At 45.0% G+C, this 25,927-nt stretch overlaps 1 protein-coding gene across 1 annotated transcript in view; it reads right to left on the reverse strand.

Moving 5' to 3' along the window:
• Positions 1-766: 766 nt before the first annotated feature.
• Positions 767-25,927, reverse strand: part of SLCO3A1 (solute carrier organic anion transporter family member 3A1) — a 144,402-nt gene continuing 119,241 nt past the window's right edge. The window contains exons 5-10 of the mRNA XM_037395554.1: positions 19,062-19,226; positions 16,879-17,077; positions 15,832-15,970; positions 11,288-11,463; positions 8,064-8,128; positions 767-3,681 (exon numbers count right to left, since the gene is read on the reverse strand). Of these exons, the coding sequence (XP_037251451.1) occupies positions 3,302-3,681; positions 8,064-8,128; positions 11,288-11,463; positions 15,832-15,970; positions 16,879-17,077; positions 19,062-19,226 (1,124 nt within the window). The 3' untranslated portion in view covers positions 767-3,301. The remainder of the gene's footprint in view (positions 3,682-8,063; positions 8,129-11,287; positions 11,464-15,831; positions 15,971-16,878; positions 17,078-19,061; positions 19,227-25,927) is intronic.

Raw genomic sequence — 25,927 nt, forward strand, 5'->3', positions numbered from 1 at the left:
ACTGCACAGCTCAGATCATGCCCCTGTTCCCACTGCCAGGAACGGGCATTTTTCCACCTCCATCCTAGTTCTTAAGTTTCCTGCATGTTTAAGGCAGTTGCAGGATGGAAGCGAAGTGCTGACAGGCGAAGGCCCATCCTGCTATTTGGGAAGCAGGAGGATGTCTGAGACTCTTCATTTGTAATTCTATAGCAAAAATTGGGTCGCCGGCAAAACTGGCTTGTGATTTTGAAATCAGAAAAAACAAAGAGCCTGCTGGGATGGATGAAAGTTTTGGTCTGTGTGTTTTCTTTAAACTAAAGCTCTGTTCTTGAATCTGTACCAAAGCACTGACAGTAAAGCCCTTCACGATGCAGGCATCAGATACATCCTAAAAAAAAAAAAAAAAAAAAAAAAAAGACTGGGATGGGGAGAGAGCTCTTCAGAAGTCACATTATCAAAAGAAATAAAACCTCCATCATGCAGGAATTTAAACTACAGCTTAAAAATAATGTAAGTAATCCCATTCAACTGCATCTCCCATACCTAAGAGACAACATTAAATGAAAAAAAAAAAAAAAAAAAAAAAAAAAAGAAAACATTAAGTGCCCTGGAATCCTGTTTCTGTAACTCCAGTCAAGGGGGACTTTTGACTGTACTGACAAACCACAGCTCTTGAACACTGGGAATTTGTTTTGCATCATGTCAGCATGCTATTCTCCTTCACCTTGGACTTTCAGAGGGGAAAAAAATGAAATTGTGAAAGACGTTATAGAATTTCAAGCAATCAGGCTTTTAGAAAGGTTCTATTCTGTGACATTTGTGTTCGAGTCTGAATGTGTGTGTATAGTGTAACATTATGAGCTAACATTTGAAAAGACAGCAGTCTAAGTAATAAATTTGCAGAATGAAGAGAACTGTACAGAATGATTTCAAAGGCTTATACTTGACAATTATACATATTTTATGAGACTGTTATGCACCCCGTGCCTTTTTAAATTCATTGTTTTATGGATGCAGTATCTCTGTTTTAGCAGACAGGATATACTAAACCAATCTAATGGTCTAAAAAGCATCATTTACCACCCAACATAACAATGGCACTGCATCGCTTGATAACTTTTTTTTTCCCTTCAACTCCATTAATCAAGTGATTCTTAACATGGCTGAAACCCAAGAATCAAATATCTGCAGTTACAATATTTGTCAAGTATTTGGCACAGTGGAGTTTATTTGATACACCCCCCCCCCCTTTTTTTTCCCGCCTTATTGTTGCCAAACATAAAATGCTGTGCATAAATTAAACACACATGTAAAGTCAGTCAAGTGGAAGCAGTTTGATACCCCACAGCCATGTTTCAATGCCTAGGTAAGAGAAAAGTCTGCTTAAAAGGTGTTGAACATGAGTGGCAAGTTATCAACCCTGTGTAATTGTGCCAGCTCTGGGGTGTCCACTGCCAGCAATGGACAAGGACTTAGGGAAGATCAGCCTCTCCACCAGCTGCATGGAAGTGATGTCCAGCATTCGGTTCAACATGCCAGGTTACTTCTCTAAACATCTGCAAGTTCACAACAGCTTCAAAATACAAACAAAAAAAGGAGCTTTTTGATTACAATGCTAACCCTTAAAACCCTTCTGACATTTCGTCCATTGGAAATGGGTCTGGTTCCTGCGGAAAACTCATCAAACACAACCAATTTGTATTGCTTCCCAGCAGGAATGTTTTGGAAAAGAAAAATATGCATGCAAAATAAGCCTGACCCCATGCTTCTTGAAATCAGATGAAAGCTTACCCATGATTTTTGCAGATTTAGACAAGACTGCACTGCAAAAGCAAAGCCAAATCTCCTCCTGCATGGGTGCCTCTTGAGGATCTCAATGAAAATTTCAGATGCTGGCCAGCCTCTGCTCCCATAACCCAGCCTTCCATAGGAACACTATTTGCACATCTAAGGGCAAAAAGGTGGCCTCCAGGAGGGGAGATTATTCTGCCTTCCTCACACAGCTTCCACTGAAGTCAGTGGAATTTCTCAGGTGAAAAAACAGTAACAGTTGTGAGGGCTGCAGGATTAAGGTCAGTATTCCTTTCATCTTGTACACGTACACACACACACACACACACACTTTAAAGAAAACATCCGCCACAATTTCTAGATTGCAAATTATATATATATATATATATATCTTTAAAAACTGGAGAGAATGTAAACAGCCTCTCCATATATATATGTATTCACTGAGTCACACAGAATATGAAAAAACTATATTATGTAAATCATATTATCTATAATTCTCCAACTGACAATTGTTTTTATAGAGACACAGTGCATTCGTTCTCTTTTTTAGAAACATATTATGTGTCTTCATTGGCTTGGTAGCATATTAGAATGAAGGCGTATGGATAAAAAAATGCAGAGGATTAAACAAACCCCTTGAGTCACATTATGTTTGGGTGAATTAGAGGATCCTTCCCCAAACTAGCATAAATAAATCCTCCCTATGGAAAACTGTCAGCGATTTAAGGGTTAACATAGATTTGAAAATAATTTTTTTAAAAAAATCTTATTAGAGGATTACACAGACAAGTACTTGGAATTCATCCCTCTTTAAAAATGACAGCACGTTTGGCAAGTGTGAGCAAATGTCTTGAACTTTACTGGGTTTGAGAGATCTGAGCACAGCTATTCACAGACAACCACAAAGCTGCAATCTGCGAATAAGCCTCAGCTGGAAGGACTTGGATACCTCTGACAGCACTGCTCGCCACCTGGAAGGTTTCCAGCAGCTTTCAAGGTATTTATCGTGGACTCGTGGCTGGTGACAGTGTGATGGTGGAACAACTCCAGCACCGCTCCCTCTTTGCCATCACAGAGTGCAGCGGGCTTGAATAGCACCCAGACCGGCTAATCCTTCAGCCCACACTGCAGGGCTCCATGTATCCCTGGGACCCTGTTTGCAACCACAAACGCCTCTTCCGGCACTGCTGTTACCACCTTGCTTTTTCTATGCCTTATGCCCAAGCCTGTCCATTTGCCAAGCTTTCCGATGAACCTTTGCAGATGCCCTTCTTGGAAGCTCGTACTGTCATCAAAGGGGCTGGTACCCAGCCACAGCGGCTCCATCACCCCGCAGGATGTCACAAACGATCCCATTAAAAGATGCTGTTCTCAAGAATCCTGGCTGGGTCTGACTTTGAGAAAAAGACAAGAGTTTCCTGCGTTGCCATTGTTGTTTTGCAGTTGTGTTTCTTCATTCGTGCTCTTCTTGTTTTTATTAAAAAGGACCCTTGTATTATTAATAGAGTTCACCCCTCCACAGTCACTATAAAACAGACTCCATATTTTCACACCACTCATGATCTTCAAGGTTATAGATAAATTTTGTCCTATGTGATTGATTTTGGGGCACCGAGTCCCGCCCCAGATTGTCTAGGGTGAGAGTAGAGGCAAAAAACTCACTAGTGCTGAGACCACCTTCGTGGTTCTTGATATATCTTTTATAGTTTTTCCTCAAGCACTGCCAGGTGGTTGTATATAAGATGAATGCAAATGACTTCAGGGCTATAGCAATACTAACATACAGGTATCTATAGACCACGTTGTCGTACAGCGCGCAGGCTCCTTGCTCGCCACAGAACGTGCTCCAAAACAGGCATGTGGAGTCAATTCCAGCCCCAAAGATCAGCGGAGGTGGGATAAAACCTGTCAAAATAAGAGAGACAAATCATGCTTTTATGATCCTTATGATAAAAGAGAGAGGATGTGATTGCAGTGAATGGAGAGGATACTTTATCAAGGTTAATGGTCCCAGCTGCAGCCTGTGATTCTAATTTTCTAAGTTCTAAATCAACCTAAACAAAGTCTGTGGATAAGTTTTTAGCTTGGACTCAATGTCTATGGAAGAGATTCCTGCTGATATCAACATGCAGGAAGGATTTTACTCAAGTTTAAGTGGCTTTTATTAAGCTTCTCATTTGCCTAATGAGACTGAGTGGAGGGGTAAATGAAAGAGGAGAAGGACAGCCTTGCTGCATTCTGTTTAGATCCTGGTAATTCTGCACTCTGGGGTGCTCACCTGAAGGATGCCATAGCACTCCAGTTCAGAGCCTGAAATCAGCTGGGGCACTGAGATCTACTTTTGGACCTTTCCCTGACACAGGTGAAGGTTTTCTCTGAGTCTAAGGAAAAGAAATAATGGCCTCTAATAGATGCCAAAGATTAAATCTGAAAAGAAGGGAAAATTTCTGTGCGCCGTTAAATGAAATATCACAGCAGGATTCTCCCAACGCAGCTAACTACTGATGAGTGTTTCTCAATCACAGTTTGCAGCAGAGCTGCAATCTTAAAGCAGAGTGATCACTCCAACCTCATTTAACTAATAAAGGCAACGCTTTGCTTTTCTACTTTTCCCCTTCCTACAGGGACATTGTCGAGGCCCCTGTTTCACGCTGCCCCAGCAGTGGTTTGGACATCCACATTGCAACTTTGTACTCCCCAGCCAGCACACGTGCACCAAGCATGCAGCAGCCAGAAGAAAACGTGGATGTTCTACATAACGTAAACCATCTCTCTTCCTTCTTCTATATTTACAGGGGGACACTGGAAGCAGATAAACCCTGGAAAAATCCTGATGGGTTAAACCACTGCTGTGGGTTAAGACAGCAAGCAAAGGAGAGCACTGCATCTACTGAAATCCAACAACAAACAGGCACAACATACCCTCGACAGTATCACTGCATCCATAGGTGCTGTAATGCCTGAGACTCTATAAATACACATGTAGACAGACACAAGGACTGCAGTTTCTAGACAGAAAAGTGTTTAATCTTGGATACAGTTTCATCATTAACCTGGATTTCCAGGCTTAAAAAAAAACCCTTCCTTCAGCTTGTCATCAGCAAAATAGTGACATCCATGACATGTATCCTAAGACTACAAATAACTTGGTTGTCTTTACTGTTTCCTGTGGTAACCGAGATCTCTTTATTTTATTTTGTTGATGACTAGAGCCTGCAGATTTTGTTTGATCTTCCTTACATGTTAATAAATGCAGGAGTTAAGAAAGGCTATATGGGCTTTTGGTATTCATTTTAACCAGCCATTAAGAGCACAAATGTAGTAAACAAAAAACAGATGATATAAAGTCAAGACAATCTTTCTGCTAGAAACACTAGCTCTAGCCATCACATCTAAAAACCTGGTTCTGGGAAAATGTCAGCGCCAGCCCTCTGTTCGGCATTTCAATGACTGGTAATTCCAGACTGGGCTGGTTCTGCTTCTAAGTTAAAGATGCTTTTTTGTTGAAACATGTGGACAACTACACACTTAACCTAGAATTTAAAAATTCAGCTGGGCTCCTGCCAGAAACAAGCAAAGAGACTGTGCTGCTGAAAGCAGGTTGTGTGCTTCAATGCTGCACTGGTGCTGGATGCCACCTAAGCGGGTAACATCCAGCTGTGGCGGTGAGCAAGGAGGCAGGAGCGGCATGCTTTCTGCATTTGGATCATAATTTTGAGGTGTGAGCTCCTACTGATTAACATGCCGAGAGATCCTGAGACAAAGCTTTGAAGGTCTACAGGCTGAACTTCGGAGGGCTGTCATCCCCATCTGCTGGCTTTAGCTGGCTTTCCAGTATTTCAAGATAATTTGGCCTGGAAATTGCCCCTCCTAAGACTTGAGGAAGGACTTGTTTTCATTGAACGCCAAAGCTTTACCTATATGAATGCAGGCACGGATGTGGAAACCTTAAAGAGTATTTCAAGTCATTTTTACCAGAGGAGAGGACAAAAGACTCATAGGAGCAACCTGGTGTCTAGACCCTCTGAGACAAGGGAGTTAACGGGTTGCACCACAGATTGGGAAGTCCTTCTGAGAGAGAAACACTGTTGGTTTTTTTCATGTTGGAAGAAGAGAGGTAAAAAAATGGGCTTGTAGGAAAAACAAAAGCAAGTGCCTCAGTGAGTGAAGGCTTTGCTAGGATGCACGGTGAACACCATCCAGAAAGGATGCATTCAGGATCTTACGAGTCTAAAACTCTTTGCCAGCCCTGACACTTCCACTCCAAATCTTTGGTTCCAATGGCATTGCTTTAATCTCTTCTCTGAGAAACTGTAGTAATGTTTTTATACGAAGACACTGTTACACTGCCCTCTCACAGCAGAATTCCTACGGAATAAGACAATACATCCAGAGGATACTGGGATTCAGTCATGTTTCATGTTATTACAGTGAATATTAAAGAGATTCAATCATGTTTTACCTCTTACTGCAAAGTGTTGCAAAATTTTCTGCTATATATATATTTCACTGCTGAAACTGTAGGGTTGTATAAAAAAGCTGCTTCTGTCTTACTGAAATCTATTAGCTACGATTGCACCTCGGGGTCTCATACCTCCTATATTTAATACTCTCCTTTGGTTCAAGAAGCAGCTATTATCACTGTCTTCTTAAGTCAAAGCTTAAAGGTGAACTGAACAGCTTTTAAAATAAATCAGTAAAGCTATTCTCAAACCTCAGGTTGTTACGGGCAAGATTTGGATACCCTTGTTCATATTGAAAAGCACCTTTCGCTTCATTTTCTGTGGGTTCCAGCTACGTTGCTGATATGCTTCAGGATGCATTGTCTTACTTCATGGGAATTCCTTAGTGGCAGAGCAACATATAAAGATTTGAGTTTGAATTCTTACTTTGGCTTCTTTATTGGAAGAAAAAGATCTATTCAACTTAAGCATACATGTCTGAGACTGGTTTTAGAGGGATTCAGCATGCTGCTATCTCAGGGGGCTTCTCTTTTTTGAAAGCAAAAAAAGAGAGAAAATCTTCCCCCCCTTAAACACTTTTTCCTTTGGAAACAATAGCCCACAGCCACCCTCTTCACACACTCACCTCTTGACACTCCATATTCAGCCAGCGAGAGCTGAAGACTGGCCAAAACCTGAGAGCAGCAGCAACAGCTAAAGAAAATGCTGCCTTTGCAAGGCTTGAACCAGAGCTGACCCAAGGCAGCCCAGGCTTCCCTTCGAGTTAGCTGAGCTCTCGATAAGGTTACTTGATGGAGCTCTCTGTACGACTGCAGCTGCTTCACCAAAAACAATGAAAATCTAATTGGCTTTATCGCAAACTGGTCTGGGACCACCATTTCCCTTTCAGCTAATGGGGAGTAAGGTGTTAGATGAAACAAGTAAATAAATGGGGTCACTTATTCAAAGCAACGTATGGTATTGTACTTCTGGTCCCATACTTCCTAGTGTCTTGCTGTAGCCTAAGAGATGGCACTTGATGCTCCAGCTCACTCCTTTGAGACTGGGGGGGCAAGCAGGGAAGGTACTGCCCATGCCTTGCTGAAAAAAAAAAAAAAAAGTTCCATCCCCACAACATGCAGAAACCCTGTGGATGAGATGGACCCACACAATGATGGATCTGAGGATTTTGCCCTGAACTATTGAAATTAACGAGCTGAAATATAGGAGTTATCTCTTCAAAAGGGAAAAAACCCTCCACCCAGAACCAAGAAGCAGCTAAACAGACTAAAGCCTAGCGTGTTCCTTTTAATAAATACCAGTATGAGAAGCACATACTGGTCCAGAGGAACAGCCATATGCATTTTAATGGCATATTAACCCACTGAAGGGTACAAGGACTCAGTCTGTCTCATTTTACTGTTCTTCCTTCTGAGAGACCCAAAGGAAGGGGCAAATACACCATGTAACACAGGTCCTGTCCCTCAAAAAAGGATAAAAATACATATTCCTCTACTTCAGCAATGCGGAATACAGCAGTAATTTTGCAAGCTGCTGACATGTTAATAACAGCTATAGAAGAGTAACCGGCTGCATGGGACCATGGCAGAAATGGTCAATTCTCATGCAAGACCACATTTTCTTCCATTAGCACAATTCAAATGGCAGGAAAAGTGCCTTCAAAAGCCTTAATGTGATATCCTTCATAGAGAGAGCTTGGACCCTGTTGTGTCAGACCTCACTCATGACAAACACAGCACCGCATGGAGTAGAAATCAACTTCTGCACGTTTTCTGTGGGGGAGGAAACAATGCGAGAGAAAGGACAGGAAATTTTTGTACCTACCTAGCAAACGGAGAAGCAGGAAAAGCACCCCCAAAGCGTAAGACTTGAGTTCAGGGCTCACGGTTCTGTAGGGAGGAGGGAGGAAGAAAGTGAAATCGTTTCTTCTTGTTCTGCTTTGATTAACACACCCCGTGGCCATTCTGTGCTGTAAGCCAGGATGCCACCACCACCTCTTCAAAAAGTCATTAATGGGGTTTTTCTTCTCCCTTCGTCTGAACTGCCTACAGCCCCAAAAGTAATTGCATTGGTGACAGGTTCAGGAATTTAGCTAAGTCATTAATAACAGCAGCTAATCTTGTCATAGGATGGGGAAAAATGAAATTCCTATCCCAGTAAATCACCATTTACAAGCTCCCCATCACGCTTTCAAGGCTCCAGATGATGAGAATCGGAGGGAGAGAAAACTTTTTGTTCTGCAACTTCCCAGACTACTGGGAACAAGAGACAGAAGGATGATGGACCAAAAGGTTCAGTCAGCCTGTTAAATCAAGCCTCCAAAAGGAAGTGTCAAGAAGACCAGTTTTCATGGGCATGAGTTTAGCTTGCAATTTTTTTTTATGCCTGGCAGACAACGGTTGCACTGCCTTTTGCTACAAACACAACCCACTCTATCACATTAGTGTTATCCTTCAAAGGTGCTTTAAAAAGTAATTCATTGCATTCTAATATGCTTCACTCAAGGATGCTACTGGCTAAAGTCATCCTCCTGGGGTAGGCTCTGCAAAGCCTTTGGAATGTCAGAAGCCGTTAATTTGGCCTTAAGTCTTATAATAGCATTTTATTTCCCACAGTATATAAAGGCTGGGGAAGCAGGACAGTGATCCCCCTATGAATAGATTCATCACACAAGGGAACTTTAAAGGCCTAAGCTGCCTCTTCCATTAACTCCTTACAGAGGTCTGCAGGCAGCGCTGCTGGTGGCATCCATGGTGGCAGTGGTGGTCCTCTGTATAAATACACTGGAAGGGCATCACACAACACCTATACAACAGCCAGAAATGGCAACAGGTTTTAAGTTAAGACCGTTCTGATCACCTGCCCTCATCTCAAACATTACACAGCCCACGTAACGCTATACCACGACTCCTTTATGAAGCCTGTGACCTCTGGATGAATTTCAGCAGAGTTTTCAGGCAGACTCCCAGGCTCAATATAAAGCCTTTATGCCAGGAAGTATCTACCCTTGGAAAAATGTCCCAGTGGTTAACGACTTGGCTCAAATACGGTTCTACAGTTGGGTGGGAAATGAAGGAAACAGAGTATTAAAGTTTATTTTATGGAAAAAAATAGGTTATCACATGAAATATTTATAGTGGGTTTTTCCTTGGTGCTGGTGTCCTTCCATCCACTATTTGAATTTCAGTACAAAGTTAATTCCCGTACTTAAGGCGGAGAAAAAGTTGCCACCTGATGACAACTCCTTTTCTCACTGACTACAGCAGTGAATAAATGATTGCCTAGACAAGACATCTAATTTGTAGACACTGAAGTTCATTTTAAATTAACCATACACAGGAGCTGCTGATGCTACTTGTCACTGCCACGGACATCAGGGACAAGTCATAAGCCAAAATTTTCTTCTAGCAATCCAAGATGGCAGTTGCAAGACAGCACGAAGCGGTATATGGTGAAAAGCTCTCTCCTGTGCATTTTAGTAGCTATCAGTGATTCTAAGGGGAGGGGAGTTACTAATTTGGATGTGTGAATTGTTTATTTCCTACAGCTGTGAGCTGAATATTTTTAATATTCCCTTTACTTTTCTTATTCCCTTCTATTCTTCTTCCTGGTTGGCAACTGGCTTATCTCATTTCAAGTCGACACTAAGATGTCTCCATGCAGGATCCTACAGGTGCTGGCAGCTCCCTTGAACAAAGAACTCTTCAAACTTCAAATTACTTTTGCCACAATATTTATCATGAGAAATTTGATTTCCCTTTAGCTACTGTAGATGCAAAGAGAGAAATGAACTAGTAGGTGGAATATCTCATTTCGTCTCCTGCAGGGAGATATGCCCTCACAGAGCTGTTCTGTCCAAGATCCACTCAAGACTGTGTTTCTAATACAGACCTTATTGATTGAATTTTATTGGAATTTTCCAAGCAGCAGAATGGATCTGCTATTTATGCCTCTGGTTATTATTCTCAGTAAGTGACAGTCGGGACAGATAAGTAATACTGGATAAACGTGGGCTTAGAAATACATGTATATCATCAGGTGAAGTGTTCCCAGTGTCTGGAAATAACACAAGGTCAGTTATTTGAGAAAGTTACCTTTGCCCACCTATTCATGTCGGTTCAACTCAGAGATGTCCTTCAGACTTTCGAGTTCCTTCTGTTCTTGGACTTGCTCCAGGGTGCCAGAAGTTAAACTCTAGCCAGGGGGATATTGACCAAAGCTAGTCTTTGCCGCAGCCTTTCATTTTTCCATGATTTCCGTTATCTCCAAGCCACCTCTAAAGCTATCTTATTAAGCTGTTACATGCTGAGAACATGGGGTTGCAATTCTGCCCCTTTCCTGATGCAGTTTTCACATGCTTACTACCGGGACTAGAACCTGTATGTCTGTATTTCCCTTCCCATACTAACCCCAGCCTTGGTAAGAACAAGCCTGCCACCTTTCTTGGCAGCACTCCTGCAGGGACCTCCTTGGCTTGCAAGCCCGGTCCCTCCTCACTCCCATTTTACCAAAGCTGTACTCAAGCAATTCCTGTTTCTCTCTAGCAAGTCAGCACTGCAGGCACTGAATTCAGTGGTGTCATGCCATGGACGAACCAGGAGCTACCAAGCTAAACAGTGGCTTAGAGAGAAAATGATTTAAATAACACTTGAAACAACGTGGCTGAAATTCAGCCAGGACTGCTCGGGCTTTCACATCCCCAACTCCTGCCTGCATGTAAAGGCAGCAACATATGAGAAAGCCCGTGCCCATAGTTCCTCATTTGCTGAGGAGGTTAAAAATCTTTTGAAAATACAGGCAGCTCTTTCAAGGTGTCTCCACCAGGCAGTGCTTAGTCAAAGGAGGATTGGCTGATGGCTTAAGCGAGGTTCAGTCCAAAGTCATGGATCTGGGGACAGTCAGTGCAGCCCCAAAAGGCAGAGCCCAGGAGCTGTGCAGGACCCCCGGCTCCCTGCAGCTCCCAGCAGTACCCCACGGTCCCTCCAGCCCTGCTCCCACCCCAAGAGCAGCCCCTTACACTTATGGATTCCTCCTGGCAGTGGTCCTACCTGATGAGTATGATGACTGACGGTGTCTGCGCCATGGCCCCGATCATGCTGCAAACACACATCACGCAGAGGAATGTCAAGAAGGCCTCTTCGCAGCCGGGACTGGGGCATTTGCCAGGAACGACGGTGGCATTTTCAGCAGGGACCGAGGTGAGGCATGAACAGCCACTGAGGTTCTGCAGAGGAGCACAGGGGTTCAGGAGAAGGGAGAGCCGCAGCCCCCACCACCCGCCCTCTGGTACAAGAGCTTGCCAACAGCAACTCTGAATCCTCTAATGGTCAATTAAGTGAATCCTAAGTGCTTATTTGAGGGGGGGTTGGAAAGAATTTCACAGGTTCGTCAGCTCCGATGCATGCTACCAGCAAGGGAAAGCTGTCCCTTGGCTTGTTTCTTTTCTTCTGCTCCTTTCAAGTCTCTCCCATAAACGTCACTGCAACAAAATTATTACCAAGTTATACCCCTTTGGAGGAGAATAAAGAAATGATCTGTGTCCCTGCGACAAGGAAGATCCCCAAATTATGGTTGTAATTACTTTCTTATTTACCTCCGTCCTCTTGGCTGTTGCAATTAAACTGAAGTACATTAAAAGCAGGTAAATCTGCAGCACTGGTCTTGGCTGCAGGTTCAACGCCTGCTTCCAGCACCCTGAATCCCGGGAAGGAGCCACCCACGCTGGGTGCTGCAGCTCACCAAGAGTTGAACTATCACAGTTTGATGGCACTGACACTACTGGACTCAAGTACACTACAGGGCTAATGAATTACATCTGGTTCAGTGGGATTTGTGTTGAGCTAAAAGCTAAGTCAGTTGAGATAAACTTTATCAATATGTGATCAGAAGGAGGGAAAAATGACTGCATTTTCCTGTGATCTCTCCAGCAAGGGCAGGATGTGAAAAGAAGCTTTGTTTGCCAGTCACAGATTTAGGGATTTTTTTTTTTTTTCTTATTTTCCAGCTCACCCTCCTGAATTTCTGAGTGGGGGAAGTCAGTGCAATTAAGGCACACAATACTACCAAGAAATCCCTTAACGAATACAGAAATGATCATAAATGATTCATGGCTTGTCTTCATCAGCCTGCTGGGTTTGCAGATCACATGTTTGTAAGAGGAGTAACACCATAAAATAAAACATATTGAAAAACAGCTAAATCTCCTCCTCTTCCCCTCTACCATGTTCAAGCGGAAATTCCTTTGCTTTTCTGCTGGGTCCCCTTAGGACCATACAAAAGCACACTTTCTGGTTCACTGCCTCCAAAGATAAGGATCTGCGGGGATACAACTCCAGCCTTTCTGACACCAATCTCTTTCTTCCGCATAGAAGTCAAATGATTTTCTTCCAAATAAGCGCACAGAGGGCAAGAGAGACCGCAGTGCAGAACTCGAGGAAAGCTGGATTAGACATACAGGTGCCTTTCTGGCTGGCAAGTAATAATTAACATAACAAATTCCTGTGCTGTGAGTTAGAAGCTGCCACCTGAAGGCTTCGGTATGGTGACAATTAGCACCACTGCAGTGGTGTTTGCACAGAGACAACAGGAATTTGTAGTTCCTAGCTCTCACTGCAGTGCACTGCTAACAACCAGCTTGGACACAGCCCCGTGGATTAAAACCCATCTAAGTCCAGGAAAGTACATGCCTGCACTGAAATACCCTGGGACAACACTTCTATCATGGCAAACACACAGAACTGCCCCCTTATTTCCCATGGGTTCTTATCAATGGACAGAAAGTACCTGCTTTTGGCAATGGTGGGGCAGATTCTCCTGCCGTTGGTGTGATTTTCACAAACCACGAGGCAGGTCCCTACCTTCACTGCCTGAAAATTTGCCCCTCAATCTGCTTTTCTGACCATTGTGCATCAAGGTGCTAGCCCAAAGCAGCGTGAGTAGTTTGTACCAACATCTGCTTGCTTAGTGCTGCATCTCATCCTTATCTGGGAGATCTTTGATCTTTTATTACTGATGCACTATACAACTCACAGACATCAAAAAAGGAAACATCAAAGATGGAGTGTTACCTTTGTCCTGTAGGAGGGGCAACTTTTTGCTACCCGTGCCAAATTGCTGTAGATTCCCTTGTCTGCAATCCCACCTCATTCAACCACACATTATCACAGTGTTCGAGGGCCCAGCAGCCTGCACACCCAGATCTTCTGTGTGCTTGTGAAGCTGCACAGATGCAGAGTTTCCACCTTTAACAGCCTCCTGAGTTTGGGATGATTACCTATGCAAATTACCCACGTTTTTAATTACTCATTTTTTTTAAACCCTGGCTCTGACAGGAAATGGGACAAGCTGGCACTTCAGTGCAAAGCTGTGAGATGCCAGCATGGTAATTCCAGGCATTCAGGCGTCTCCAGCCAAAAGGGTGTGTGAAGCAATGGCATCAAACAAACAAGATGCACAATCAAAGGCTTCATACGCAAGGGTCACTCCCAGGAATGGCTTGAAAGAGAAATTCCTGACAGTGCCTAAGCTCTGCCTATCAGCACCAATGCTCCTAGGGCTTTTTGGACAGATGCACCTCTGCAATCAGCTCAGTAAGAGAGAAGAAATGAAAAAGAAAATACTGAGCTACAAGTTGCTTTGAGAAGTTGTTCACAGAGGAAAAGCGGAGAGAGGCAGTCAGAGATGTCCAACGCAGTAAAGTTAAATAAAGCATTCAGAGAATTTTATGTCCCAGTAAAAGCAACCCTTGGCTCATCACGAGCATATAACATTCACAAGACCCTCTAGACAGGTCATTACCTGGATTATGGGTTTAAAACCTGGTTTGGCAATTTGGCTTTGCCTCAGGGCCGTTGCATGGCCAAACTGGTCCATAATTCCTGATAATGCCCTTTCCAGAGGATGCTATTGCTTCACTAATTTGTGTCCAAGATGTTACTGCAAAAAAACAGTACAAAACAAAGCAATGGAAAAAAACCCAAGATGATGACGAGAAGGCAAAATAAGAAAGAATAAGTAAGAGTGAGGATGAGGGAGAGTGAGGTTTTTGCTCAGAGGTTTGCTCTTGCAGAGCAGGAGGTCAGGCAGCGGCAGACTGGAAGGGGCAGCACTGAATTTTCATTACTGTGCTCCTTCCAGAGGAGCCAAAGCTTTGCCCTGCACAGCACAGCAAAGAAGTTGTTCCCACACTCCAGCCATGGATCACACTGGCTCTATTCTTGCTAAGGGCTCAGCGAACTGGTGAGACACTATTCTGTGTGCCCTGTACAAGCTGGCTTCTTGTTAAAATGATCATGTTGCTGCCCAGGTGTTGACTTCTCTCTTGTTGGGAGGAGGAGGAAGAGGGCAGGATGTAACACCTTTGCATGTGCCACACACTTGTGGGGTTGCTGAAAGCACCTCAAAACTGGTATTTCAAAGGGGTACCTACATCTCCAAGGCTGGAGTGGGAATAGAGGAGGGAAGAGGTTTAAGAAGGATGAGCTCCCAGGTCATCTGGGCTGTGAGGTTGCTCTTGCCAGCAGCAAACTTGCACCTCCACTCACTGGTACTCGCAGGCGGCTTGTCTCTTTAAGGCACAAAGGGAGGTTTGATGTCTCCTTAAAAAGGAAGGATGAAGCGACGGAGGGATAACTGCATGTGGTGAGCACTGACGTTCCTGTAGCCACAGTCACTGTGACCAGGCTGACCTCCCACAGGCTCCACACAGGCAGTGTGACAGCAATGACCATGCCTAGCACAGCCCCAGGCAGGCAGCAAGGACTGCTGGGACCCCACCAGTTCCCACCCATGGAGCAGCAGGCACTCATTTTCAGGGTAACCCAGAAGACACTACCATTTCAGCAGCAAAAGTGGAAAAGCAGGCTTTTAAGATATTGCTAAAATTTCCCCATATCATCTTAACACATAAATGGTTTGGCCTTTAAGAGTTTTCTGAAGGAAATAAACTCTTAGATATGGAGAACTGAAAAATGCAGCATGTCTTTGGGATGGAGTCTCTGCTCCCTTGACAACTGCTCTTACTGCTGCCTCAGAGCAAAGCAGGGAAAGAGAGAGAAGCAAGAGGAGGGGAAAGCAAGCTTAAACAAGGGCGAATAAACTCAGTATCTGGTTGCATGTGCCTAGGAACTAGATTCAGGAAAAGAGCAAGAGGAAAAACAATAAAAGGATTAGGCAGGGCAAACATGGGCAGGTGGAGAAGCAGGGAGATGAGGAGCTGCAGGAGAAATGAGAAACTGGTCCCACAGCCTGGGCTAGCAAAGTCTCACAGAATATCTGGGTTCTGCCAGTGGACAACCATGCAGATCTCCTGTCGTGTTCCTTGCTTGTGTGCTGAGAGGAAAGACCAGAGGAGGAGGATGAGGATGGGAAATTCCATCCCACTCTGTGAGTGACCGTGGCAGATCGCTGCTGCAGTCAGGTGGCATTTACACAACAGAGTGAAAACTGACAGTAGCTCAGGCCCATCTGAGGTATGAAGTTAGTTTTTGAGGCTGTAACCACTGCTCGCTGTAAATGAGCTACTCCAGCCGATACGCGCTAACCTCACTCACTCATGCTCACAGGTGAGAGGTCCCGAGGAAAGCCCACTCACCGTGCTGCTGCAGCCAGCAAAACAGGCAGATAAGTATGTGACCCCATCTGCCCCACAGACTGGAGTGAAGGAATCAGTTTGGCATTCACAGTTGTTATTGCAGGGGGAGTATGGGTCCAGAGATGAGGTTGGAGTTGAGCTGTAAGAGAAACAGAAAGAGAAATTAATGGGCAGTGTGATAGTATCAGCCAGCATTTCCAATTGCTCCCACACAAAAATAGCTTTGAAGGCAGGTAGTTAAGGCAAACGAATTACAAAAAGCCCTGGGCAGGCTATCTGGGTCCCAGCCTCAAGAAATCCAGGCTACAACTTCTGCATGGGGTCAGAAATGTTATGGCCACTGTCCCTCTGCAACAGAGAATCTAATGCAAGGCTTGGGCTGCCTTGTTACCCCAATGAGAAGCTCCAAGGAAACCCAAAGAGATGCTGTGGAGATTGCTTTGCACTTTTTTAGAATAGTAACTGTGAGGAGCTGAGAGTTTGAAGTTGTCGCCTTCTAAAGAGTCACCACTGCATACCAAGGAGCATCAGAAAAGAAAATACAGAATAACTCTCTCCAAGTCCTGTGAATGCTACAGGGCACTGTGTGCCTCATTTCTCCCGTTAAAATGGGCCTGGAGCCGTACATACTCTTCCCTCACTGTATCTGAATTTCCAGGCATCTAAAACCTGGTTCTACAAATTCCCCTCAGGCACTTAAACAAATGCACAAAGCAGTGCATGTCCTTTGCTGCCAGGAGAAACCAGATGGTGTACTGGACCCAATGCTACGTAGCTGGTCATAGGTGCAGAATCAAGTCTGGCACCTTTCAATTCAGTTTGACCAATGCAGTAACGCTGTTGTTAGCTGCAGGTACTCAACTCGCACAGTGACAAGTGGCATGAAAACATTCCAAACTAAGAGCCCTGTATGACACTGCCTTTATATGCTGGCTCTACATGGTTGTCTAAGGGCCAGTGCTGCCTGAAGGCTGCCTGTTAAGGACAGTAACATGGCATTTATGCTGGTAAGGCTGTGTGAGACCTTGAAACTCTCTGCGGACTCACTTGTTTCCATAGGGAACAGTAACCCCTGCCACAGGTCCTGTGTCACATCCCAGGAACAGGAAAGACACGTAGCAAGCTGTGGACACCAGGTTCACCAGCATGGCCATCCTGATGGCTCCCAGAGCAGACAGGCTGAGCTTCTTCACCAAGAGGCCACCCAGGAATATGCCCAGACACGCACATGGGATTGCTGTCATTCCTGCAAGAAGAAAGATCAGTTAGCCAGAAGCGTGAGCAAGGCTCAGTGAACCACACTATTACAGCTTTTTACTTTCCAGCAGACATCTGTGCACTAGCATGGGGAAAGCTTGCAATGACCAACCGCTGGAGTAGCACCAAGCTGGAGTTGCCCAAAAAGAGAGAAATGGATGCAAATGTGTATGCTGCCTTGCACAGAGGAACTGGAATCTTCTTCCAGTTCTTGTCAATACTGGGGGGAGATGCCAAAATTGCTGAGGATGGCTCACCCTAACCTAAGCAGCAGCATCTCTAATGCTTCCTGCAACAGCTGGCAGACAAATAAAGCTAAGAATTTTCTGAGGTGTCTAGAGGCTTTGAATGAACCCTGCTTGGTATACTTCACAGCAGCCTGATCTTCAAAGATTAGGCAATAGTTGCATTTGAAAATATGAAGTCTTCTTTAAAGAATCTTCTTAAACTGTGAGATGCAAAATCACTGCCAGAAGTGATTAACTTGCCAGGCACAGAAAGGCATCATCACACTAAGCTTGTCTGGGTTAACTCTTATCCCTTTGCTGCCAGTTATACTCCAGACTTTACCTACCTGGGCTAAGCTTAGAAGTGCATCCAAATGCTGGCATTTCTGGACCCCCATAAATACCACGTGGGAAATCTGGTAGCAACTTTGTTTAAATTAAACAAGTTGTTGTGAGGACTACGGATGTATCAAAGTCTCCTTTCCCACTGCTAGGTCCGAAGCAGGACGTGCTCTGGCTCATAAGTGATTCCCTCCTTGCTGACCATCCAGCTGTACTGACATGTTCACTGGCCAGGCATCTCCCACCAAACAGTATAGCGGTTTTCCTTCTCCCAGTGGGTCAACAGTGAAGTTGCTTTCCTTTGCCAAGGCTTTAATTTTCAGGAAAGATGGAAGAGCCTAACATCTTTGAGACCTCTGGCCTTCTGTCATATCCAACCAAAATTCAGCAGTGAGTTCCTATGTTGCCAGACAAGGCAAGATTGACTGCAGGGGATTGTTTCTTTTGGAAAACCAGGCCCAAACCAGAAGGTATCAATGAGTTCAATGGGAAAATTAACTGTCAGGAGACCAGCTTGCAAGCCCCTCATTTTGGTATTAAGTTCCACCCATTTCATGATGTTCCCGTTTTTGACAGATCACTGCCAGCTGCCCATCTGGCGAGCTGTAGTTGTAGATCATCATCCAAGATCAACCAGTAGATATCTTAACTGGGTGCTGCTGAGAGAATGGCTGTCGTAAACAGATCACTGGGCCTGCTTAGGAATGAGCAGCAGGAGAAAACAAATTAAGATCCTGTGTGTGCATCAGTATCCTGACAGAGAATGAGTGAATATTGAGAAATATATGTATGAGAAACTGCAGCAGCATAGCATGGTCAGAGAGAAAGGGCATTTGAAAGACACCAGCCTGTAATAGCTTGAGTATTCAAACTGCTGATTGCATTCCCACCACTTCCACTCCAAGGGGAATGGAGGGACTAGCAGGAGAAACTGGGCTTCCTAACCCAGATGGAGATGGGCTGGAGAATTCTGTGATACCTAAACCACAAGACAAGCCGTTTGCTGGGCAGCCCTGTCACTCAGCAAGCCACTGCAGTCTTGGGCAACCAAACGGCCCGGTTTGGTTGGGATTTCTGCTGCACCTCAGGGCCACCACAGACCTTCATACGCTGGCTGTATCATACCACTTCTCACACAAGGGGCTTGGCTACAGGGGAAGTGACTGCAGTGGGCTGCAGTGGAGAGTGCAGTCGAAGAGGAAGGATGCTGGAGGTCTGCTCTGGCCTCTGCAGGCAAGGTACAGCTGGAGCCCGGTCCTACCACTTAGGGACACATTTCTAGATGTTGGGCAAGTCACTTTTTGGACAGTCTAACCAGTGAGACAGGTTGAGGTAACCAGCCACGCTGAACACCTTTAAATGCCTTTTGATGCAGAAGATTTGATGGCCCCTGTGGTTACTCACCCAGGAGCTGGTTGGCAGATGAGGTGGTGAGGTTGAACTGCTGCTCCAGGTACTTTCCCAGGAAGGCGGCGAAGCCGGCCACCACCGCGATCTCCATGCAGGCTGCCAGGATGATACAGGTGAAGACGGGATTGGAGAGCAAGTGCTTAGTTACTTTGGGGATCACTAGAAAAGAAGAAAAAGGGAAAAGTTTTTTTTTGTGTAGGCTCTACTTGAGGTGCTAGAGGTGCCTTGCTGCTCTCCTGCAGGACAAACTCACTTAAACCTGGAGTAATTTTCTGTTCTGCACAGACAAGCTCATTGAAAGCAGCAACACCAGAACAAAGTGAAACACCAAAATGGTGTCATCTACAGATTCAGATACCAGGGGAGTGCAAAAAGAAGTCACCTGTTGTTATGTTCACATCTTACAGATGATTTTGAAAATTTGAAGGATGAATGTTTTCCAATACTGCTTTTGTTTCCCCCCCAGGGAAGTCCATCAAAGCCTAGTGTTCTCTTCCTCCTCCTTTCCCTATCTGCTCCCCATGAAAAACGCTAAACCAGCCAGTGGGCGTCACCAGTATTGTACTCAGCACCACGCAGATTCTTGTAAGCTTTCAGACACAAGCTAACGCAGCTCACACTTGGCCTTTCCTTCTCCTGCCATCCAGATTTGTTTCATATTCCCATGTAACACTGGCTCACTTGCTGAGGGACACCTTCATGTAGCACATCTGGGTGCAACCTGAAATGCTCCTGCTTAGCCTGGGGCCACGGCCACCCACGGGCATAAGGGACTTTATGACTGGGACAGGCACGCTAGCCCGTGTATCCTCTGTATAACCCAGAGCTTCACCAGCCAAGCAACGCCTTCCATGCAGACCCTACCAGTTGTGGTGTTTGCAAGGGTGAAAGAGGACATGTTCACTGTGTAAGATGCACGCACACTTGCTTTAGTTTCATGAACCATTGGCTCCTTCCCCCTGCCCCGAATCATTAGCGTCCAGAGTCCTCTTCTCCAAGCCTGCCTCCATTTCTGATAAGCAAACATGAGTTACCTTACAAAGGAAAATCTGGCTAATGAATCAGATAGCACATTTTCTACTTCAGCGAACATTTTAATTATTGCCGAGATAACACAGCTTGAAGAGCATCCCAGTACAGAAGAGAGCCTTGCTTTGTCTCAATACCTGATGACTAATTTCTCCCTGAATTAAATGTGAAAATCATTAAGTTTGAAAATTACCTCGCTGAAGTGTAGTGAAGCCTCAACGGACCCCTATTTGCATTTTGAAAATCCATCCCCCACAACCCCTATAGTGTACCAGGGTCTGGCAGATGACAGTTTTCTCTGGTGTTGGCTTCTGTTTTCCCTTAGGGCTTTTTTTGGTGCAAAATCTAATTGCACTGGCCTCAGCAAATGAATGCACAGCTCTTTGTCAAGGCTCTCCTTGGTCCCCTTTGGTTCTTTCTTGGGCAGGGGGCAGGAGGGTTATAATTAGGTTTGATCTAACCTTTTTGGATAGGGCCATTCCACAGTTCCTGGTCTCTTTGAATCACAATTTTTTTTTCACGCTGTATAAAATTCTTGATTCCTGAGGATTTGCTGAACATAATGAAGGTGCAGGAGGCACAGTATTCTTTAGTAGAACAGGGGGAAAAGAAAAAAAAGGAAAAAAGTACTGGGAGGGAGAAACGGGGGTGGGAGGATTCAGATGTGGATAGATCTCAGAAGCTACCTGCTGCCTCCTTCAGTTCTTTGGTGGCCACCTACAGAATTTCTCCTTCTTGCCAGGAAAAGGAAGGAAAATGCAAAGGTGGACTTGGCAGTGCTGAACTTGAAAAGCCGTATTTAAGGTATTAATGCCTGCTGTGCCCCTGGAGTTCAGTTTGTTCAAGATTAATGGATTCCTCGAGATGTAGCTTTGTGCCAATTCAAATGCAAAGACACAAAGGTCTACCTTTAACTTCATCCACCAAATAATAACAATGACGGCCTGTCTTCTGCAGGAGGGAGTTAAAGAGCATGGACATTTATTTCTGAATTTGGCAAGGCTGGTACCCAATCATCATGCATACCAAGGTCAAAATCCACCCTTCGTACTTGGGGGAGGACAGCAAAAGTTTTGCAGAGTTATTGCACCACCTCACACAAGAGAGGAGGCCCTTGTGATTGCCTTGCCTGGCAGTGTTGGGCTACAAGTGCCATCACTTCATCACTGCTTCTCCTCCTTGCGTGTGTATCTTCTGGGACAGATTCTGTACTTCACTTTATGTCTGACCACTGTTTACTGCAACAGGGCTCTCTACCAGCTGGAGGGTATTAACACAAAACCTAGTGCACCGAGTGCAGAGGCGATGCCAGCAATGCCTGGCAGCCTCCAACATTTCCTCAGCCAGGACCAGCTTGTTCCCTTTCACTTCCTACGGGAAATGACAGGATGCTCCCCATAGAAATGAATATCCTTTCATCTTGCTACTGCCACCCATTAAGATGAATCATTTGACACCTGTTGCTGCCTTATCTGTCTCAGTTCTTGGGGTGAAATACCTCTGGGAACAAGATTAAAAGTCAGCAATGAAGTTTAAACATCTCTTAATAGGCTAGAGTGATGTGCATTCAGCTGCCTGGCATATGGTCCTGGGTGAGAAGGGGAAATGGAAAATGTCTGATGGGGGACAGTAAAGCCCTGGGGAACAGAACAGCTAAGGACAGCACTTCTTCACGGGAGCTGAGCCCAGCAAAAGTAATAATAAATGCTACTTTGCACCTTGTTGGCCCAGAGGTTAGCTGAACACTTTGTAGCAGCACTTTGTTGCTGTAAATCTGAGGTTGAAGCCCATTCACCAAATGGGGAAAGGGAAAGAGTCTCAAAAGTCCTCTTGGAGAACCCATGAGCTGTATCAGACGCAGCACAGAAAGACTCACCCTCCCATGCTGAAAAAGACCAGCTCATTTAACATTCTTCTCCCAACGCACCCAACACACTACAGAAACAATGGCAGAAAATCGATTCTCATTGCCATGGCAAGATACTCCAAGAACAAGAAATCTCAGCCTCTTTTCACTGAAGTACTTAAACCCCAACTCTTCAGACCATCCACATGCAGTGTTGGTCACAGGATCATCCATAGATTGGAAGGGACCCAAGGAGAATGTCCCAAAGCTCTCCAACACCCCTGGCAATCCCTTGACTTCTCATCTTTTAACACCACAAGCAACACCCATGCCAAGGCATGAAGCATCCTCACTATCTCCTGCTGTGGGGCCAGCTGTGGGTGACAGGCCATGGGCTGGACAGGCAAACACACTTATGTACACCAAGTAGCTTTGATTTGTCACTAAACATCAGGGAGTACCAGGGATAATTGGCAACCTCATTACATGAGGTTTAACTACTCTCCAGAAACGACAAACTATAATCATCACGTTGGTGCTTGAAATGAATTGTTTGGAACATTACAATCACCAGGGCCCCTTTTTCCAGTTGGAGCACCCTACAGAGACATGTTTTCAATTTGCAGTAAAGATGAGGAACACAGAAAGCAAAGTAATAAATTAGAGGGAGGTTTACAGCCCAGTCCACCTAGGACAGTGCGGCGAGGGAAAGGCAAAATGTATGTTGAGCCAAAATGCTACTTTCTAATAGCACCGTAGGCAGCAAGCCTCGGATCCCAACAGGAAACAAAAGGCAAAATCTCCACCTGGCTTGAGGAATAAGGGATGAAGAAAACAGTGGAGGCAACAAGAAGAAAATACCTCCTGAAAAGAGGCAGCTCCTATAAAAGAGACGATGGAGTAAGGCAAGAGTGCTGAAGGTATCTCAGGTGAGTTTAATATGCCAAAGTCCACGTGGCCTTGGCAAAATTAGTATCACAAAGGATGTGAAGGAAAAGGATGACACCTATGTCAGAGGCTTACTGACAGATAGACGCTTGAAGCAACAGTAACGTTCTCATACACGGATAGCAGGTCCTTCTAGTCTATCACCTTGCCTTCAGCAACCACCTTTGCTCAGCTTCAGAGGGGGACACAAACCTCCCTCACTCGTGTCATGGAGGTCACAGCAAGGCACAGTATCTTTGCAGAGACAAAGACAGACACACTCTCCCTGGCCTCAGCTGCTGCTCAGCTTCTGCCCCAAAGCGCACAGGCTGAAGGCCCTTCTGAACTAATAAAAGCTTCTGATAACAAGGATGTTGGCTTTGAAACAGCCAAGAAGAACCTGCCAACAAAGCCTGTACCCTCATAAAATCCCAGCAAAGGAAACTCCAAGACTAACAAGATCTGATGTGGGGCCTTCTATTATCACCCGCTGTTCCCCTACCTAAGGTTAGAATTTCACTTGCTTTCTAAAAGCAAGCCTTCTAGATGTTGGTATGGAGCCAAGACCCAAATCCAAAAGGGTATTAAGGTCTCAGTACTTGTCTAGATCTGGGCCAAAGCCTCACCACTCTGGCCATGTATGAAGGTACAGATGGAGTCCTCTCCAGAAGGTTGTCATAATCACTCGTTAGAGTCATGCATTTAAAACTGTGTTGGCCATTAATCCTGCTCAGTCCTATGAACTCCCATGAAGAACTACAGGCTCTCCACGGCCCAGGACCCCCCCTGCACAGCTGGAAGCTTCTGGCCCAGTGCTACATGCCTGCTCCCAGAGAGCTCTTTTGGGGAGAGAAATCCAGGATTCAGACCAGCTCCCTCTCTAGGTATTCAGCAGATTGGTACACAGAGCAGGAAGGAACCGAACAGAAGACAAGACAGCTGTCAGCTGTACATCCCAACTCTCCTACGCTCTTGGAAATGAAGCTGGACAGAAACCAAAATGTTTCCAAATCTAGGGAATTTGCAGTTTTGAAATTCATTTAATTCCACAGTGAGTTTTCTTCTAATTCCTCGTGAATGAGCTCCTCTCTCCAAACCTGAAGGATTCTGTATAATTTTAAATCCTTTTAGGTTCTTAATCTCTCTTGCTAGACAGACAGGAGAATGTAATGAATTTCTGGTTTAAATCACTGAAAAACAAAATGCATTTAGAGCAGAATGTTCCAGGGGTGTTAAAGATAAAGCCAAAGAAGCATTCTGAAACCAATTTTCGTCAGAACTGACCACTCAATTCAGTGCCATTTCTGTATTAAAATAAAAAGAAAGATTTTAATAAAGTATTTCCAAGCACGTCCTGGAGCAGGTGGTGGGTTAGAGGCAGTGTGTTAACACCAAGTGAGGGCAGATGCTGAACAGACAGGAGCAGAAGGCACAGGTGCCCTGACACAGCTGAGCATCATCTCTGGTCCCGAATAGCAGAGAGGTCCCCAAGGCAGATCAGAGGTAGGAAAGCAAAGCTTTGCCCCCAGGACAGTAAGGACTGCTGCAGCCCATGCCTGAAGTGCTTTCACAGACCATACGGAGAGCACAGGGCTGGATCAACCCTGCCAGTCTGCCAGCTGAGAGCAAAGAGCAATGGCAGCATTTATCCATCCTCCCCCTGCTATTAATCCTTCACTTCCACACGCTCCCAAATGGATTTGCATTGCTTAACTGAAATACTAATCAAGTAAAGCTGTGCAGCATTCATATGTCAGTTAAGCAATGGCAAGCACCTCCCAGGACTGCCCCATAGCCTTCTTGCATGAGCCACCATGTCCCTGTGCAGAGCTGCTGTGGCAGCCACCCACCGCCTCTGCTGCCTTTGACTCCCTCTTCACCTTGTGCTATTCAAAGGCATGATTTCTGTTCAGAGTTTGAAGTTCCTCTTAAGGATGCTTCTTTTCCTGGTATGAAAATATCCCACAGGAAAAGATGTCACGACTTCCCGAAAGCTGGGCCCTTCCTCCTGTTCAGACCTTGACAGAGATGTAAAACACTTTGACGCTTTGAGCAGGTTGCTTTTATATTAGTGCTAGCTTTTCTGTGTGCTAAGGCTAGAGAAAGCCAAGGAATCTCACGCAACCCTGCATCTCACTGTCTTTCAGCAGATCTTGTAGCGTCTCGAGCATCCTCCTACATGCCAGCCATGCCATGTCACTAGCGGACAGCTGTGACCCAGCTGGGAGCATGTCCCCAGCTGACAACGCCCCGCTTCTGCTCCTGCCATGTCCACTCACTTGCGGCAGTCACTGCAAGGTTTGCAAAAAAACCAAACAAACCAAAAAAAAAACCCCAAAACCAAGAGTAAAATGAAACCCCTTCAACAGGCAAAAAGGAGCCTCAGTTCAGCCTCTAAGGATGCTGTCGATGCCAAGTGTGTTTGTGCAATCAGCCCAGAGAAACAAAACAACTCTTCCTCCCTGCACTGTGCGTGAGATATGGACCATCCACACCTCCACGCAGACACAGACTTACAGCCGGCACGCACCGGCCCAGGACTGAGCTGCAGAGACAACACTCGCTGAAAAGGAGTCAGAATGATAGCCGTACAAACCCCAGTGAGCATTTCCACCCCCACCCCCCCGGACAGATACATATCTGCTATTTAGCTTCACAAATACATGCAAATCCAAGCCTAGAGCCCATAATACAACAGAAGACACAACTGTGCATGCACATATATATTTTAACCTTTGTATATAACTACCAGTCCTTTTTGTCCTAGGAAAAAAGGCAATCTAACTTTCCCCAAAGGAAACTGTACAATCAACAAACAGATTGAGAATACTAGGTCCTGCCACATAGGAACGCATATATGTTTCAGCTGCTGGCAAAATAACGTATATACACAGCAAGATTCAACCCATCACCTTAAACACTGCTCATGAGGAATGAGTGAGGCACGTTTGCCTTCCCTTGCAGTACCTGTCTGAACATCTCCAGGCAGGCACTTTAGCAAACATGACTCTTGACCACATTCTGACTGTGACAATAGTGGCAAGGGACTTGAAAGGAG

This window comes from Falco rusticolus, chromosome 7 (assembly GCF_015220075.1).
Source record: "Falco rusticolus isolate bFalRus1 chromosome 7, bFalRus1.pri, whole genome shotgun sequence".
In the NCBI taxonomy this organism is placed as follows: domain Eukaryota; kingdom Metazoa; phylum Chordata; class Aves; order Falconiformes; family Falconidae; genus Falco; species Falco rusticolus.